Below are 17,050 nucleotides of genomic sequence, written 5' to 3' on the forward strand. Positions count from 1 at the left end.
TAAATATGATGATCAGGTCCCTTTTGTTGTATGTCCTATTTTCAGTGTTGTCAAAAGTATTCACAATACCCAGGTAGAGGTATAGATACTAGGGTTTAAAAAGACTTCTGTATAAACTCAAGCTTTTTAACTCAAGTTGAAGTGTAAAAGTCCTGTTTTCAAAACTACTCTTTTCAAAGTATAAAAGTAAAAGCAATATAAGGGGGAAAAAAGCCATTAAGTACAAAAGCTTAGGCCGCGCCACAGGGTCCTATAGTCCACTACCCCACCTCCCCAAAAAAATATTTTTCTTAAGACCATAATGACTATAATGTTATATTAAAATGTGAATGTAAATGTGAAGAATTGGGGATGCACCTGTTTCAGTCACATTGATGCCCATTGAAAATAAATGCTTTTTAGTACAATGCAAATACATTAAAGAACCATTTATATGACTACTGAGCATCAACATGCGTCATCCTTCTGCCTCCTCAGTCTGCATTTGGGTCTGCCTATCCCAGTTGCCCTGCATGACCAGCGGTGACATTTCATTTTTTAATTCATAAACCTTTGCTTAAAAGTATACAACATTTTTTTCATAATGCATATTTGCTTTGTGTGAGGCGATAGCTGGGATTTATCACACAGTTAAGACACTCACGTGGGACGCAGGAGCCAAACTTGTCAGGGAACTCGGAGATGAGGTCATCGTTGATCCGATCTTTCATTGGTCCAAGCACGATGACTGGCCGTGTGTAACTAACTGTGATATGAGAAAAAGAACCAGGTCAACACAAATACACACAAATATACACTGGGTAAGTTGATTTCTGCAATGCCCATACTTGAAAATGAAAACTGATGTATTATACTTTTATTATTATTAAACTAATAATTTGTGTTAAGCACTGACCTTCCTGCTGCATGACAGGTTGGTAGGTGAGTAATGTCTCCTCCTGGCCAGCTGATCGGACAAAGAGAAATTAAAGACACATTTAGAGGTACAGTCGGTGGGTTTAATGACAAAACACTCCCGACCCTTTTCTACTTGTGGATTAACTTCTCCAACTGCTCTGGCAAAAGCAGGCTGGAAAAGAAGAGAAAGGCAACTCTCTCTCTATCTCTCTTTCTCTCTCTCATACACATACACACAAAAACACGTGCATTATGAATGACAAATGCACAAGCACACACAAAAAAACTGAACAAAAAAAAGCAAAAAATGGAAGAAAGAAAGATAGAAAGAAAGACAGAAAGAAAGAAATAGAGGAGGGTCTAGACTTACAGGAACTACTCTCATTATCGCTGGTGCCAGAGGTTACCAGCTCTGGAAGGACAAGACAGGTCAGAGTCAGCAACACACGCACGCTCTCTCACACACGCCCTCACACACACACACACACACAAACACACACACGCACACACAGATACAGACCAACACAAAAAACTTGTACACAATAACCACCCATTATCATTCCATTTATCAATTTTTCATATTTTCGGAATGCATCATACAATCTCTGAACTACAAAACATTTGCAGTAGTACTGTATTTAAGTACCATTGTATAGTATTTGTAATTTACTTGAGTATTTCAATCTTATGCCAATGCTACTTCTCCACTACATCTCAGAAAAAGATATTGTACTTTCTATAGTTAAAAGCTGCTTTACGATTTAAGATTTTAAATTCCCCAACAGTATATACATTGAGTATAATTTGCCTATGAGTACTTTTACTTCAGATTTTTAAAGTACACGTTTAAATATTACTACACTTTTGTTTTGCTGGCTGGTCCAAACGCTGTATGTTGACAATGACAATGGCAAATTGAATAATCTGTGCTGGACAGTGGCCTTCTAACTTTAATGTCAATTTCAGTACACCCTTGTCTTTTCTCTCCATCGTGTTCTTCTCCCTCCATCCCAGAACGGGACGGAGGAGGAGGACTTTGAAGGAGGATTCAAGACATAACATGAGGGTGGAGGTGACAGAGCAGTTGCCAAAGTTAAAGTGACATATACTAACCAGCAGGTGTCACTGATGGAGAGAATACCTACCTTTATCATCCTGATCCTGCAAAAAAACAGAGAAAGAGAGAGAGAGAGAGCGAGAGAGAGATAGAGATATAATTAATCATACTGAATATGACTATGCCAGTTTCTTGACTGTTATCAGCCGAATCTCTATTTGAAAGCTCATGGGTTCTCTATTCATCTCGTTTTCTCTCTCACACACACACACACACACGCACACACACACACACACACACACACACACACACACACACACACACACACACACACACACACTTTCTCAAAGCATGGGGCCAGGGAACAGTGCAAGTGTGTGTGGTGTGATCTTTAATTAGCAGCTCTTCATCATGCAGAGTTGCTGAGTGCAGACCTGCTGATTCACACAGCGCGAGGAAAACAGAGCGGGAGTTGAAAACACAGCGATATCAATAGCTTGTGTTAGACTCGTGTGTCAGCTTTCATCAAGTGTGATTAAAGTCACATCATCACCTTGCCTTGAAACTCAGACTGGAAACTTTCTAAATCGATAGTATCAAAAGGAACAAAAAGCTAGTGTGTGTACTTTAAATTACACTAATTAATAGTTGACTGTGCATTGCTGTTCACTTGGTGCGGTTGTAAATTTGGAGTGCCGTCAGTAGAGAGAAAAACTAAAACAATAGGTGCTGCCGACACAGAGTTATCCTCCTGCTAGAGTTAGCACCCAACAGGCTTAAACAGAGCAAGTTCTAAACGTGTTTTTAGCCTCTAAACATGTTCAAATTGTCAGTAAAAGTGCCTACCCATGTGAAGTGATTCCTTCTGAGTGAATACAGTGAATCTGACTCCTGGAGATGTGACAGAAATGCATGAATGTTCTGCTAATTCAGCTGTGTTTAGTTCCTGTGTTGAGACAACAGTTAGAGAGCTTAGAGACCGTCTACAAACTACAACACAAAAAAAAAGATGCAAACATATTTTACAAGTAAGTGCTGTAGTACAACTATTATGAGACAAGTTATAATTGAGGTATTTTGGAGACACTACCTTATTTAATCATTAAATTGATAGCCTACATATTTTAGTTTCATCTCTTTTCTGTGTATAGTTTGTAGACGGTCTCTAAGCTCTCTAACTGCTGTCTCAACAAAGGAACTAAACACAGCTGAATTAGCAGAACTTCCATGTATTTCTTTCACCTCTACAGCACTCAGCTTCACTGTTCCCTCAGAAGGAATCATTTCACATGGGTAGGAACTTTTAATGACATTTTGAACATGTTTAGAGGCTAAAATGATGAATGTTTAAATCTTGCCCTGTGTAACCATGTTGGGTGCTATCTCTAGCAGGAGGATAACGCAGTGTAGGCAGCACCGATTGTTTTGGTTTTCCTCTCTACTGACAGCACTCCAAATTTAAAAAACAACAAGGCTACGTGTCGGAATTGACCTGAATTCTCCTTTAACATAAAGCATTCCCCCGCATATGCACTTTACAAGAAACACTGCCTTGCTTTTACCAAACAATTAAAATGTACTAGCTACCCTGTTGAATTTTCTATATCTATACCGTATGTACCGGTCATAGTGGTCCAATTCTTCTGAAACCCACTCATGGTCATACTGATACATTTACTACTGACTTCTGCACGTTAGTGCGTAGGATTGGGATATGTGATAAACAAACGTGATTTGATTTGATTTAAGGGTTGTTGCTCTCACATTGAAACAGCTAATAGATGAGAAATGGAAGAAAGGTTTATGATCAATGTGTGGAAAAATTGTTTCCACTCAGATTTTTTTTTTTTTTTTATCAGCACAGTTATATATAATTGAGTGGACAAGTGGAAAAACACTTTCCTCTGCAAATAACACAATGTCAAACCTCCTACTGCATCTGGTTCAACAGCATCTCAACACATCAGTTCAGTTTTCATCTGAGAACTGAAGCTCCATGGAAAGGTATTATTAGGAGTTTCACACAGTGGTGTAGTCTAGTTTTTTTGTAGTGAGTAGTCTGTGATTTTCCCCTCCCAGACTCATTCCCCATCAACCCCATACATTTTTCGTAACGTCACCGCGTATGGCATCAGCATCTGGCTCATTTTCTATAGTTCCTGTAATGTAACCGTCTGCTCCAATGTCACTTGAAAGCTGCAGTAGCATCAGGGGCAGGCATACCAAAATAATGAGAGTGTAGTTTGAGTTAGCTTTTGTTTCATGTATCTACTTTAGTGATTCACTTTAGTTTATTTCATGTTTTCACAGCGAATGACCACCAGGCAACGGTGTTGTTGTTCCTAGGTGACTCGCAACACAGACGCTACGTTACCTCGCGCTTTTGAAAGTGGATATATGGAAATTCTTGACCTTTTCTAGTGTTTCTAGTGTATTCGTGTTTTATGTTGCAGTTGTTTTGAGAATGTTCGACACACGGGAAGTTTTCAGGTTTATAAATCAGGTTGCTACTCACCGATCTGTCCTGAGACCTCGTCACTCTGACCATCTTTAACCTTGACCTCTCCTTTTTCTCTGCCCTGTGAGATTAAAAGACAAGAACATAAAAAAAAAAAAATAAGAAAAATTAGTTTCTCTTTCATTCATTTAAATGAGCACAAACATCACAGTTTTGAAGGAAGCAAATACATGTAGCTTCTCTGTCCGATATAGGCGTAAAGGGAAAGATGTGAGATGAAAATATCAGAAACAAATCAGGCATCAATCCTTTGGGACTTTCTTCATGCATGTCAGACATTATTCATTGCAAAACACTGCCTACACAACAGTAATTGTTCACAATGAAATAATGGGGTTTTAACCAGGCGAATGTGAACTGTATTTGATCTCCTCAAAGTACTTTATTCTCAGAGTCAGATCTTTTCACATCCAACAAATATACAAACAAAGCCAACACATCACATGATGTGATAATGTGATTATTCCAAACGTTATTTAATGGCTTAGTACAAGTGTTTTTGGATATATCTTGTCTATAAACAGCACTTTGAGATTATGGATTTTTTGATTAGTAATGAGTGTTAGTTGTTTGAATTTTGTGGACTTTATTTTATTTTATTTTGATTTTGATTGAACTTCCCAATTTGAGTAACCTCTGATTGGGTTGGTCGACCCTTCTCGCAACCAGGCCGGCAGTTGCAGACTGGCCAAATGCTTAATGTATTGATTATAATTATTAATAGAATTATTATTATAACCATAGTGATATTGTGGAAGCAATAAAAACCTGTTCTATGCGCTGTAAGCCTTTAAAGACAATTTTATATCAAATTTAAATCTGACCGGTCCACATAAAAATAAATGGTCTTGCCCTTCTGGAATTAACCAGAATTGCCGGATGGCCCATCCACCCCTGGTTCTGCTTGGTCCTGCTACTAAGGAGACAGTTTGTCTGCAAAGTTTAAATTTAGTCAGGTAAATGTCCAGCGTCTCAGCTCAGGGACCCGTTCCTCTGTTGAAGTAGCTCATATTATTATTTAGGCTGAAAAGCTAGATGTGTTTTTATCCAAATTGTTTAGCCCCCTTATGTCTGTAAAACAACTGTCACCTAAAACAAACCAGGGAGATCGAGGTCCACAGCAGAAAAATAAACAATAAAGGAACAATATGACACTGCAGGCTATTCTAATTTTGCAGGGCTCTGAAAGGCTTTATAACCGAACAATACCTTCACCTGAGCATGTTCATACTCCTGCATCAGCACAATCCCGTGACTATTACTTGAGACGCAGAGGAGAGGAGAAGTGTAGGGACAAGAAGAGAGGGAGATGAGTTGGTGAAGGAGGAAGAGGAGAGAAGAGGAACTAGAGTGGAGAGGTTAAAACAGAAAGAGGAAGAGAAAAAAGCGAAGAGAAGGAACAGAGGACAGAAGAACAGTAGGAAACAAGGGGAAGAGAAGGGAGAAGTGGGCGAGGAGGAGGATGACAGAAGAGGACTATGGAAGAGGAGAGGCAAAGGAAAAGGAGTGGGTGGAGGAGGAAGGGGAAGGAGTTTTTAGACCGAGGAGGAGAGGATAGAGAAACGGGAGGTGGTAGGAGGGAAAGAAGGCAGGTGAAAACAGAATAACACTACAAGGAGGAGAAGAGGGAGTGTAGTAGAGGAGGAAATGAGGAGGGGAAAAGAGAAGAAGGGGGGATGAGAAGCAGGTGGAGGACATAGATGGGAAGAGAAGAGGGGAGCCAGGCAGGAAATGTGTTGACGTCAGATGACAGAATAAAGTATATAAAGAATAAAAAAAGCTGCTTATTTCATGAATTAACTTGATATATAAGATATCATACCTCGTTAATAATTAATCCTTGATAACTGATCAATACATACGACACTCTTCTCCCACAGTATTTAATGCCTCTTCTTTAATAGCCAAACCTCTGGTGGCTAAACTCTACTATATTCTTCAATATTTTTAAGTAAAGTTCTGTTATTTTTTTTTTTTATAATCTAAACTCAGTTATTCTATTACCCCTAATGCACCAGCCTTTAAAACGCGGCTTCTATTATAACACCTCCGTCTATTAATACCCCATTGTCTAAACCCCAGACAATCTGTGCATCCTTCCATTTGGTCACTCCCACTCATCCTTGTTGCCTCTATTCCATCAATGTTGTTATTCACTCTAATCTTAACACTTCCATACTTTCCACATCCCTCCATCCTCGTCACCTCTCACCATGTCACAGACGAGCTTGTTCTAAATCGTCTTCTCTTCCCACCTCGGAAACCTATCAACATCTGTCTGTCACCTCCTCCACTGGGAAAGTGGAGGAGGTGAGAGGAAGGAGTCTCCACCACAGGTTTACATTCAGCAGATTCTAAATAATGATGATGTTTGCAGTGTTGTGAGCCAGCAGTAAAATGACACGCAGAGTAAAACTGAAACCAATTTGAAACTCTCCACTGAGAGCTGCCCCGGGCCGGAAAAAGGTAAGAGAAGAATGAGAAAAGAAGGAGAGGGTAGGAGGGAAGGAGAGGAAGAGGTGCAGTGCAAGAGAGAGAGGAGGAGGATAAGAAAGAGGGTACAAGGTGGAGGATGAGAGGAGAGTACAAGGAGGAGAAAAGGAGAGGATGAGGACGAGAGGAGGAGAGAAAATGATAGGAGGAAGAGGAGAGGAGGAGAATAAGGAGGAGGGTAGGAGGATGAGGGGAAGCACAGGAAGAGGAGTGGAAGAGGGGATGAAGATTAACTCATGTGGAATTGATTATGCGAAGGTAGAGTAGGTAGAGCATTGATGTTCGGTGTCCAGGCTCCAACCTTTATCGCTCCCGCCGCCAGGCTCAGGACAGCAGTGTGCGTGGGGGGGAAGCCATACTAACTTCCCTTTTGGGAAATAAAAGTGAATTCATGGGTGGAGGTAGCGCTTTTCCAAATACAGAAAAGAGGCAGCAGCCGCAAGTAACAGGAAGGAGTAGATAAGCAGAACACTGACGGCTTCAGTGCATTATCATGACTAAAAGTCTGTTTACTCTGTTAACTGAACTAGCTCACAGACTTCAAATAAAATCAGCTGCCCACTCCTATCCAAAACCCTTTGAAGTCTCTGACCTCCTGCGGCTGGGGATGACTCCAACTTCAGGGCAGTTTGGAGGTGGGGGGCTGAGGTGACGGGCGGGCCACCACTCCTCTTCGCCAGCGCTGCTCACGTGGAGAACATCCCCGAAATGAAATGGCAGGGCCTGATTGGGAGTGCTCAGATCTGGCGCACTTCCGTCGTAGTCGAACAACGCTCTGCAGACAGCCAGACAAGTATACACATTTAGTCAAAAATTCACAAAAAATAACTACTATTGTAGCTGAATTGCAGTGTGACAATAAAATCTGCTGGAAGGGACACACACAGATTTGATGATTTAAGGCTTTTTGTTTTTGAGAGTAACCACCAAACACAGGAACAAATGTCATACATGTCACTATCTATTTTTATGTTTATTCCAATTTGTCCAGATGACTTTCACAGTTCTCACAACTATTGCCAACATCTTGACAGCTATAATAACTACTTAAATACAACAAACTGACAAGACAGATAGACAGAGCTGTTGTAGTACATAAAAAGCAAAACATTTTCTACACTAGTAATTTATGCCCTTGTCTGTACATGCCTTTGTGTGTGTGTGTGTGTGTGTGTGTTTGCGTGTGCAGTTCACGTCTGTCTGTGTGAATCTCAGTCTGTTTATTTGCAATTGTGTGCGTATGTTGTGTGTGTGTGTGTGTGTGTTTGTGTCTGAACGGTGACCACAGAGTTCCAAACCTGTCCAGAGGGAAAAGACCTGGAAAAGTAGGCCAACAATGTGTGTGTGTGTGTGTGTGTGTGTGCGCACGCACAAAGGAACTAGAGCTGAAATAACTGGCATCCCCTAAAGTCCCTACTGCCTTCATCAATAAAACAGAACATAGACAGGGAAGGAGACACTGAGAGAGAATATCACACAGAGAAGTAGACACAGAGAGTCTGACATCAGTACGAAAAAAACACAACCTCATGTTTTATTGAGGTTAGATTAAAGATGAAAAAAGTAACCTTCATAAGGTGCATTTAATAGTTAGCTGGCTGCTCAACTGTGACTTGATGATCATTAAATCAGATGAAACTTAAAACCAAGGGATTACTGGTCGAAGGTATTAGCAAGGAGCACCTGGACCACTAGACACCTTGGCCGGTGTGGGACCATTCGGTATTTATGGCATGGACCACCGAAGGATAATAGGGGCGATCATGTCTTTTTGTCCTTTGTTGAGGGGAGGGTCATCCAACTTTTTTTAGTCTAGGGGGAGGGTCACCCCCAAAAATATTTTTGACTGGCTACAGCGACCGGAAAAACCAACATCTACAATGAGTTGTTTTAACCTTTTTTTTTTGTAAAGTCGGTGTAAACAAATAATGTTCTCGATGCTCAAGTTCATATGTAGAGCCCGTGGTGATACTTCGAGCAAAGTTTCATGTTGTGTCAAGCCTTTTTTGTCTTCTAATAAAAGCAATTTTGATTCTATCACAACTTAACGAGACATTTAGAGCGGTTTCCATAATATCATAAGAAATTAAAATGTTCTAAATTAGTAAAGGACAAAAGAGAAGGAGACAGCATGTGAAAGGTTACAGGACATACGGGATACAGTATATGAAGTGCAGGGTACATTTACATTAGTGCGTCCACAGTTACATACAAGAGTAAATAAAGGGCATCTGTCAGAAGTGAGTATATAAATAACCTCATAGAAGAAAACAAACAAGAGTGCTCTCATTTTAGGAGTTTCACATCCCAAATGATTTTTGAAGCAGCCAGGTTACACTGATGGATAGTGTGTGGTGTTATTAGGGCTACATCTATGTAAATGCAACACTAAATCAATTACTCGTTCTCAGTATTAAAGTCAATTCAATTACTAGGTGTGATCCTCTGAAATCTGATTACGAGAGTGAAGGAACACAGAAATTGCTGCAGTGCTTTAGACTGGCCAAATCCCAGTGTGTGTGTGTGTGTGTGTGTGTGTGTGTGTGTGTGTGTGTGTGTGTGTGTGTGTGTGTGTGTGTGTGTGTGTCTTTACCTTTGGACATTCTGTTTATCTGTGGACATTTGTATAATCAAATAGCATAGTAGTGCTCTGTTTGCACAGCCAGCAGGCTAACTGTATTGAATTTCAACATGTCTCTCAAATGTCATACTATTGCTGTTTATGCGCGATTATTTGAACTGTTCTAAAATGGCAGCATGTGAAAGGTTACAAGAAATGCTGTAAACAAGGTGCAGGCCTGCATCTACATTAGTGGCTCCACAGATCCATACAGTAAAGGGCAGCTGTCTGATCTGAGTGAACAAATAACACTCCTTTCCTCCTTTATGTCACCAAGAGTAAAATAAAAAAATAAAGTTCCACAAATCCCAAAGTGCTTGGATTTTTTTTTTCAATACTTTGGATTTTGAACAAATACCTGAAAAATTAATGTGTGGTTTCTGTATGATGTGTTTAAGGCAAATTACTAAATGTTAGCATGCTAACATGCTAAACTACGAACATAGTTGACATTATCCATTTATCATTATGTGCCAGGGAGTGGATAACCTTACAGAGCCAAAGACTTTTTTAAAATTATTATTATTATTATTTATCCAGGACTGAATTAAGCATAAGTAAACTGTTATGTACCCTGCTTTCATTTTATGGAACTGACTAGAAAATGATTTAAAGCATTTCATGCGGGACTTAATTATGAGCTGACTTTCATTTTGTTTTGGTCTGTGAACCTGCCGGTCAAAAGTATGTGGTCACTTAGAAGTTTCCATTCCACTCCACTATAGACAGAATACCAGCTGATCTGAGTGTGTGGCTGATCTTTAATGCAATATCTACATTGCCCATTATCAGCAACCATTCATCCAATGTCCCAAAGACCAATTCTGTTTACTAATCTGATATCATTTAAAAAAACTAACTGAGAAAACACATATACACAAACCCATTGGACCATTTTGCAATTATGTAAGCACATAATGTAATCTGAAAACTGCTGCCCTGGTTAAAAAACGATGCAGTTGATCTGAGCTGGTATTCTGTCTATAATGGAGTGCAATGGAAATGTCTACGTGACACCAAAATTTGACCGGTAGTGTAAATACAGTATATCATTTTTGTGTCTGTAGCTCTAGGAGGAAACGGTGGACTAAAAAAACATGGACTCTTTAGAAGAGGTAAATATATTTATCTAGTTTTCATGTCCTCTTCGTCTTTGACCGTTGCCATTATCGTAAAACGCTTCACTCAAGCTTCTTTGTGAATATTGCTGAATTTGTGAACATAGCCATATGGATAAATATGGACAGACTTCTGTGGAGCCGATAGGCTTGATTAGCTTTGTATCAACTTAGCTGGCAATGGCTTGAACGTTACGTACATTCATTAAATTCAATTGTTGCACACACACAAACCTTCCTTAAAATACTACAATCTTCCTTCTTTTTTTGCAAAAAATTTAGTTATAGCTAAATAAACTTAACAAACAAAAAAGTTCATTATTATTGCACATTTCACTAAAATGCAGCAAAAGTTTTTCAGCATATCAAAACAATCGTTGTGTAAATATGCTAATGCAGCGTTCTTCTGATTAAATCAAATGAGCAGTGGACAAGCCATTTCTTCTCACTTTCAGCCAAAACCAAATAAAAACAGTGGGTATGCACTTAATTCATGCTAATGATAGTCATGCCTATGGGTGTCTACTTAAAAATGTACCAAGGGTGACGGCAAGCAGCTGCAATGCCTCCTCATATTTTTTTTGAAATATGAAACATTTGTTTGGTGGGCATGCCAAGTGGGCCATGTAAGGTTTTTACAAAGGATTGTGGGTCCGCGAGCATCAACTTAAACACACTCGTAACAATATAATAAAAATAATCACATTCCAGTCACATATTCAATAAAAAATCAATCAGACTGTCCAATCGTCAGTGTGATAAATCTCTGATACTTGTTGGACTACAGATTCCAGAGACCTGAATGTGACCTTGTCTAGTCCATATCGATGTCCTGTATAAATGTCTGTCCCGACATGCTGTAACCATGTTTTATGTTTCTGCAGAACAGGAACCTGCTGAAAAACAGTTTTAAAACTGAGTCAGGATCGTTTATATTGTAATGTAATGTTACTTTTAACTTTCCTGTATAATAAATATGAATGAATGAATGAATGTGACCTTTGGCCTCTAGCTGCCTGTACAGAGCCAAAGCCCAGCCCTGCTGTGTGTGTGTGTGTGTGTGTGTGTGTGTGACTCAGTCTGTGAGAGAGGTGACTCTGTTCCAGCTGCTGCTGCCTTTTCCTTCCAGGCCCCTTGAACACAGTTTAGGTCGATGTTCCTTCCATGCACAGTACTGCTGTAGTTTCATTTGAGCTTTGTATTTTTTGAATTTTTGGACCAGATATAGAAACAAAGACTGAATGTTTTGGTGCTCAGTTCTTAAACCTAAGGTGATGTTACTGGCACAGGAATCAATCACAATGTCAGACGAGAACCTGTTCAGGTTTATTAGTCATGACTGGGACATTCTTCACAGTTTACTACTTTTGAAAAAAATCCTCCATAAAATTATGTTGCTTACTATAAAACAAGTCAAATATCAAGAAATTAGACATTGTTGTGAAACCTTAAACTTTATTTGGATATATTTAATTCTTGCTCTTTTTTGTGCGCAAGACTGACAAATTATTTCAAATTGTTTTAATTCTTGAACCCTTTTTATTACAGTTCTCACCTCTGAAATGGCACTCGTTAACTATGAAATAGACATAATTACTCAAAATGAATAGAGTAAGGCTCCAGAGAAGCCAAAATTGTATAAATGTAAGATGGTTCTCAACTTTTTCTTTAAAAGTATCCTGTTACGTAATAAGCAACTGTTATAGTGGGCTCTTGAAGTGGTTTACACATATATAATTTTGAGGCTTTATGTTTCTAAACGACATTGAATGAAGATTCAACCGGATATCATCCCAAACAATGTCCCCCTCCTCTGGGTCAGCATTCCAGCCGCTGCATGTTAAAGGTGTAACCCCTAAAAACAGCTGCCTGTTTTCTTAAAAACTCATTGTGCCTTTTCTGTGTTTGACTGCTCGTTGGAGTCACTTTTATTCATCCAAGAGTGCCATAAACGTCTACAAAAACTTGAAATGTTTCAAATTAAAATTACAGACTGTGGTTAATATTTGCTCTCCAACATGTTTTGAATTCATTTTCAGTTGAAGCTTAACCAACATAACCTTAAAATGTTTCCTAAAGCCAAACCAGTGACATGAATCATTAGTGCAATCATTACAGCTCCTTTTCCTGTCTTTGTTTTCCATTGTATTGATCTTCAAAGAGCTTCAATGTGACCTAACTGGACCCAGCGACCTAGTGTTTAATCAATATTTCAAATGCTGGGATTCTTGTGAAGAGAGGATCTCAAAAGTGTAGTTGGATTGGGACTGACACTGCTTCTGGGCTCTGCAGAGGAAAGTAAGGATAGACAGGGTGATACAGAGACAACTGAATAACCAGGACAGGCAAGGACAAGGGGACAGAGAAACACACACACACGCAAGCATGTACGCACACGCACACACACACACACACCAAATCGAGAGGGTTGACAGGCAATGGATGTGTTTGTGTGTTTGACAGTATTTGCCAGACAATCTAATTGTGATTTTAAACGTGATAACCTCTCTTTCAGCATCTCACACACACAAAATGTCAAGCAGATAGCCGAGATAAGACCTTATAACGGTTGTGTCACACCGAAGGACACTATACAATCAGTCAACTCTGACTGCTGTGTGTTTGTGTTACCTGACGTAAAGCGTGCGTTTCTGTGTGGAGCGGAGCGACGTGGAGCTGGAGCTGACACTGCTGGTCATCATCTGTTCCCTCAGGTCATGGATCTTCGCCTCAAAACGACTGTACTCTACACACACAGACACACACACAAACACGCAGACACACAAAGAGCACAAATGCTGTTAGACCAAGCAGACTTCAGGTGACAGGTTTTAAAATACACAAACTGTTGAAATATAGAAAATCTAGTTTACAAGCTACCTGTTATCTCACATTAGACGAAGCTGAGTGATTTTTTTACGCTTCAATCATCTTTTCTCCGAGCTTCAGAAACCACATTACAGTTTGTAGATCAAAGAGAGAACAGAGGCGTGGAGTTTTATCTATTTTTTTATGAATATTTTTTGGCCATTTTAGGTCTTTAATTGATAGGACAGCTGAAGACATTAAAGGGGAGAGGGAGGGGGGATGACGTGCAGCAAAGGGCCGCAGGTTGGACTCAAACCCAGGTCTGTTGCGTTGAGGAGTAAACCTCTACATTTGGACACCCGCTTTACCAACTAGGCTATCCAGACGTCCACGTGAGCAGTTTTAAGAGTAGTAGGGGGTTTGCTCTAGCCCGGCTCTGCCCTCCTACGTATTTACGCTCAATTTTTATTTCCCTTCAGTACTACGTCTGGGTTCACGGCTATGGTTTGCGGTATATTCTTGGGTTTTCTCCAGCCATATTTTTGGGGGTCCAATCAGCAAACAGAGGGAGTGGCTGAGAACAAAGACGTTGGGGCCGTGCGCTAGAGTTCTAGTTCCGTTATGGCGGTGGAGAAAGATGCAAGCGAAGCCATTCGGTCCGTTGTGGCCGCACTGCCGAATATTCAGAAGTTAAAGCCCGTAATCTTTGCTCAGTTTTGTTGGTGGCCCTGATGTTGTGGGCCTCCTCCCCGAGGGACTCGGTAAAAAGTTAGATTTTTCCGTTAGTGGTGAAAGAGTTGGCTAAGGCTAACTATAGCGATGCTAATAGCTAATGCTAAATATAAGCCTTGTCGGTCTCCTCTCTTGTTGCACTCTCACATGACATACAGTACATCAAGACCAAACGTTTTGGATCTGCTTTGGGCAGATCCCAAACTTCAACAGAGTACCCGCCTTCAAGGACTCTCTATACAAATGAAAGGTCTGGTAGGACGAGGCTAGGTTTGCACACCGTGTTAACCACATTTGCTACAAATGGCTGTGGTACAATAAGTAGAAGATGCATATTTAGATGTGATATAAATTGCAAGAAGTTTGTATTCCATGTTAAAACGCAGAAGGGATTGTTTCAGTGTTGGGCTATCCTGCTTCACTACAAAAACACACAAATTGCAAACACGCACGCACACACACACACACACACACACACGGACATTTATGGACATGCAGACACAAGCATTGAGCTGTCAACAGATTCTCTACAGCCATTATCTAATAGTCTGTTTGATCTGAATATTAACTCCTGTTGCATCAGACCCGGTCCATGTTAATATCATCATAAACACAGACATTTACACAACACACACACACACACACACACACACACAGACACACACACACACACACACACACAGGAAGTTTGAGACTCAGATACATCACTTAAACGCCACAAAAATCGGTGGTTAAAAATGCATGCAAGCTGATTTGTTATTCACAAATGCAGATATCAGAATGGATTTATTAGGATAAATCCACTGTGCAGTATCCATGGAAATAACTAGTTTATCTGGCTGGGAAAGCAAGTGAATGGCCTGTCGTCGGTGGATCAGGTGTAACTGATTGGATAGGAGGAGTAAGTTGATTCAGAGCTTCTTGAAACAAAGAAGGGAGGCTAGGCACACAGAACACTATAAGGTTATAACAGGCAGTCAGTGGGCCCAACACAAGTTTGAAATGCTGGACAGAGATTCAGAGGTCTGGAATGAGGCTATCAACAATTTCCGTTACAACTTCATAAGTTTCATAAGTCTATCATACTAGAACTAAAATTGGGGTTTAGTCTTTGTCAACCATATTGTTTAACAGCAAAAATAACAATGATTTGAAAGGGAGTTGTTTCTTTGTGAGGAGAACTGACATAATAACACATATGTTGTTATGTTAGGAAAACAGGCAAGTTTTCACTGAACATGCATTACATTATACAGTACTGGACATCCACATGAGTTCACACGGTGACGTCCAAGCAGCTCAGCTGTAGTGTGACAGCATCATTGGTGAAAGAGTTATTAATTATATTTACGCATTGTCTGGACATAACCTACTGGAAACACGCAAAGCTAGAATCAATGCAAACAGAAAAACAGCAACCGTAATCTTTCAACATGTGAATAGATGTTTCATCTTCAAACTTGTGGAAAATCAAAATTTACAAATGTGTTTGCTGATGTTTTACAGCCCTTTCAGTTTTAATTGCCAGAAACAACTGCATCCCCATCTCACTTGAATGACAAGTAATTAATTGCGAGAGAGCAACCAGTTGGCCAATCAATGCAAAGTGCAATAATTTGCTCACACACTCAGCAAAGCAGCCCTGAGCTTTTTTAGTATCCTCCGGCTACATGCTGCGAAAACACTTTTGTTCTGTTCTTCTGAACAATGTTTTTTCTAGTGGTCATAAAAATGTCATTGTGCCTCTTTAAATATAAATGTACATTATTAATGGAAATGCATAAAGTGGAAAAACGAATGAAGTAATGTGTTCTCTATTATGCATTTGTTGCTTTTTTAATTTAGTCTTCTTTTAGAATCAGAATCAGAATCAGCTTTATTCGCCAGTTATGAGGACACATACGAGATAAGTAAAAATATATACTCTTATCAAGCAGGCTGTTCTTTAAACATGTCAGTAAATGTTTATATTTTTGATTCAGAGTGGCTGAACAAACAGCAGATAAATGTGTAATAAATCCTTACCTTACTGTCCTCTAGTCTTGATAACACCATAGCTTCCCAGAAAACTCTGAACTAACACACAGATGACTACGCCTCTGGCAATAAACCTGCAAAAGCCCTTCTGAAAGATGTCCCTATGTCTACTGTCTGTGTGTGTGTGTGTGTGTTTGTGTGTGAACCATTGCTGAGGCCTAGAGAATCTAATTAACCCTGAGTAATTCAATCATACTCAAGGTACACACGGGCATACAAACACACACACACACACACACATACACACACACACCTTGAACTTGCAGTATCTCCTGACAGTTTCTGTTTCTTTTCTCCCTATTTCTGTTTTTATTACTTTGTTTACCTCTCTGAATACACACTCAGCCTCAGAACACATTCAAAAAACAGCCTACAAAACCCCGATATCAACTCTGATTTCCCCCAACAACTGAACTAAATCGTCTCTAAGCCACACACTACTCAGAGTCACACAATCTCATGCTTTCATTTCATTGAGGTTCTGGAAAAATAACTTTGATGGATTGGTTGTAAGTTGAGGATTCACCTGCATGTGTCCAGTATTGAACGTGCTACATCCAATGCTAAATGTTATATGCAGACGGCATGAAAATAATCACAATGCAACACTTCACATAGAAGCACAACTGCCTTCAATCTCAAAGAAATTTCATTTCTTGCTTTAACCTTAAATAATGTCCTTGCTGCCCTCAGTCCGTCATTTTCAGTCTCAGCTCTAAGCCATTACAAATTGAGGGATCCTATTTCTGTTTGTTTCACTGGTCACCCAA

General features: G+C 39.8%; 1 protein-coding gene and 2 long non-coding RNA genes across 15 annotated transcripts in view; 1 reads left to right on the top strand and 2 right to left on the bottom strand.

Moving 5' to 3' along the window:
- Positions 1-17,050, bottom strand: part of LOC117950467 (discs large homolog 1-like protein) — a 103,314-nt gene that overhangs the window by 3,491 nt on the left and 82,773 nt on the right. For 11 of the 13 annotated variants that reach the window (XM_034881549.1, XM_034881546.1, XM_034881551.1 and 8 more), the window contains 7 exons: positions 13,335-13,449; positions 7,558-7,740; positions 4,470-4,533; positions 2,043-2,058; positions 1,268-1,309; positions 896-946; positions 644-745 (listed from right to left, as the gene is read on the bottom strand). In XM_034881549.1, the coding sequence (XP_034737440.1) occupies positions 644-745; positions 896-946; positions 1,268-1,309; positions 2,043-2,058; positions 4,470-4,533; positions 7,558-7,740; positions 13,335-13,449 (573 nt within the window). Of the gene's footprint in view, positions 1-442; positions 556-643; positions 746-895; positions 947-1,267; positions 1,310-2,042; positions 2,059-4,469; positions 4,534-7,557; positions 7,741-13,334; positions 13,450-17,050 lie in introns of those variants that run through there. The other 2 variants (XM_034881550.1, XM_034881548.1) reach the window with 2 other exon arrangements.
- LOC117950477 lies at positions 11,308-11,918 on the bottom strand. Its single transcript, XR_004657908.1, has 2 exons — positions 11,703-11,918; positions 11,308-11,512 (listed from the first exon to the last, which is right to left on the bottom strand). It is a non-coding gene; the product is annotated as an uncharacterized LOC117950477 (long non-coding RNA).
- Positions 13,589-14,598, top strand: LOC117950476. The gene is made up of 3 exons (XR_004657906.1): positions 13,589-13,698; positions 13,909-13,929; positions 14,514-14,598. It is a non-coding gene; the product is annotated as an uncharacterized LOC117950476 (long non-coding RNA).

Source organism: Etheostoma cragini, chromosome 9 (genome assembly GCF_013103735.1).
Source record: "Etheostoma cragini isolate CJK2018 chromosome 9, CSU_Ecrag_1.0, whole genome shotgun sequence".
Classification (NCBI taxonomy): Eukaryota; Metazoa; Chordata; class Actinopteri; order Perciformes; family Percidae; genus Etheostoma; species Etheostoma cragini.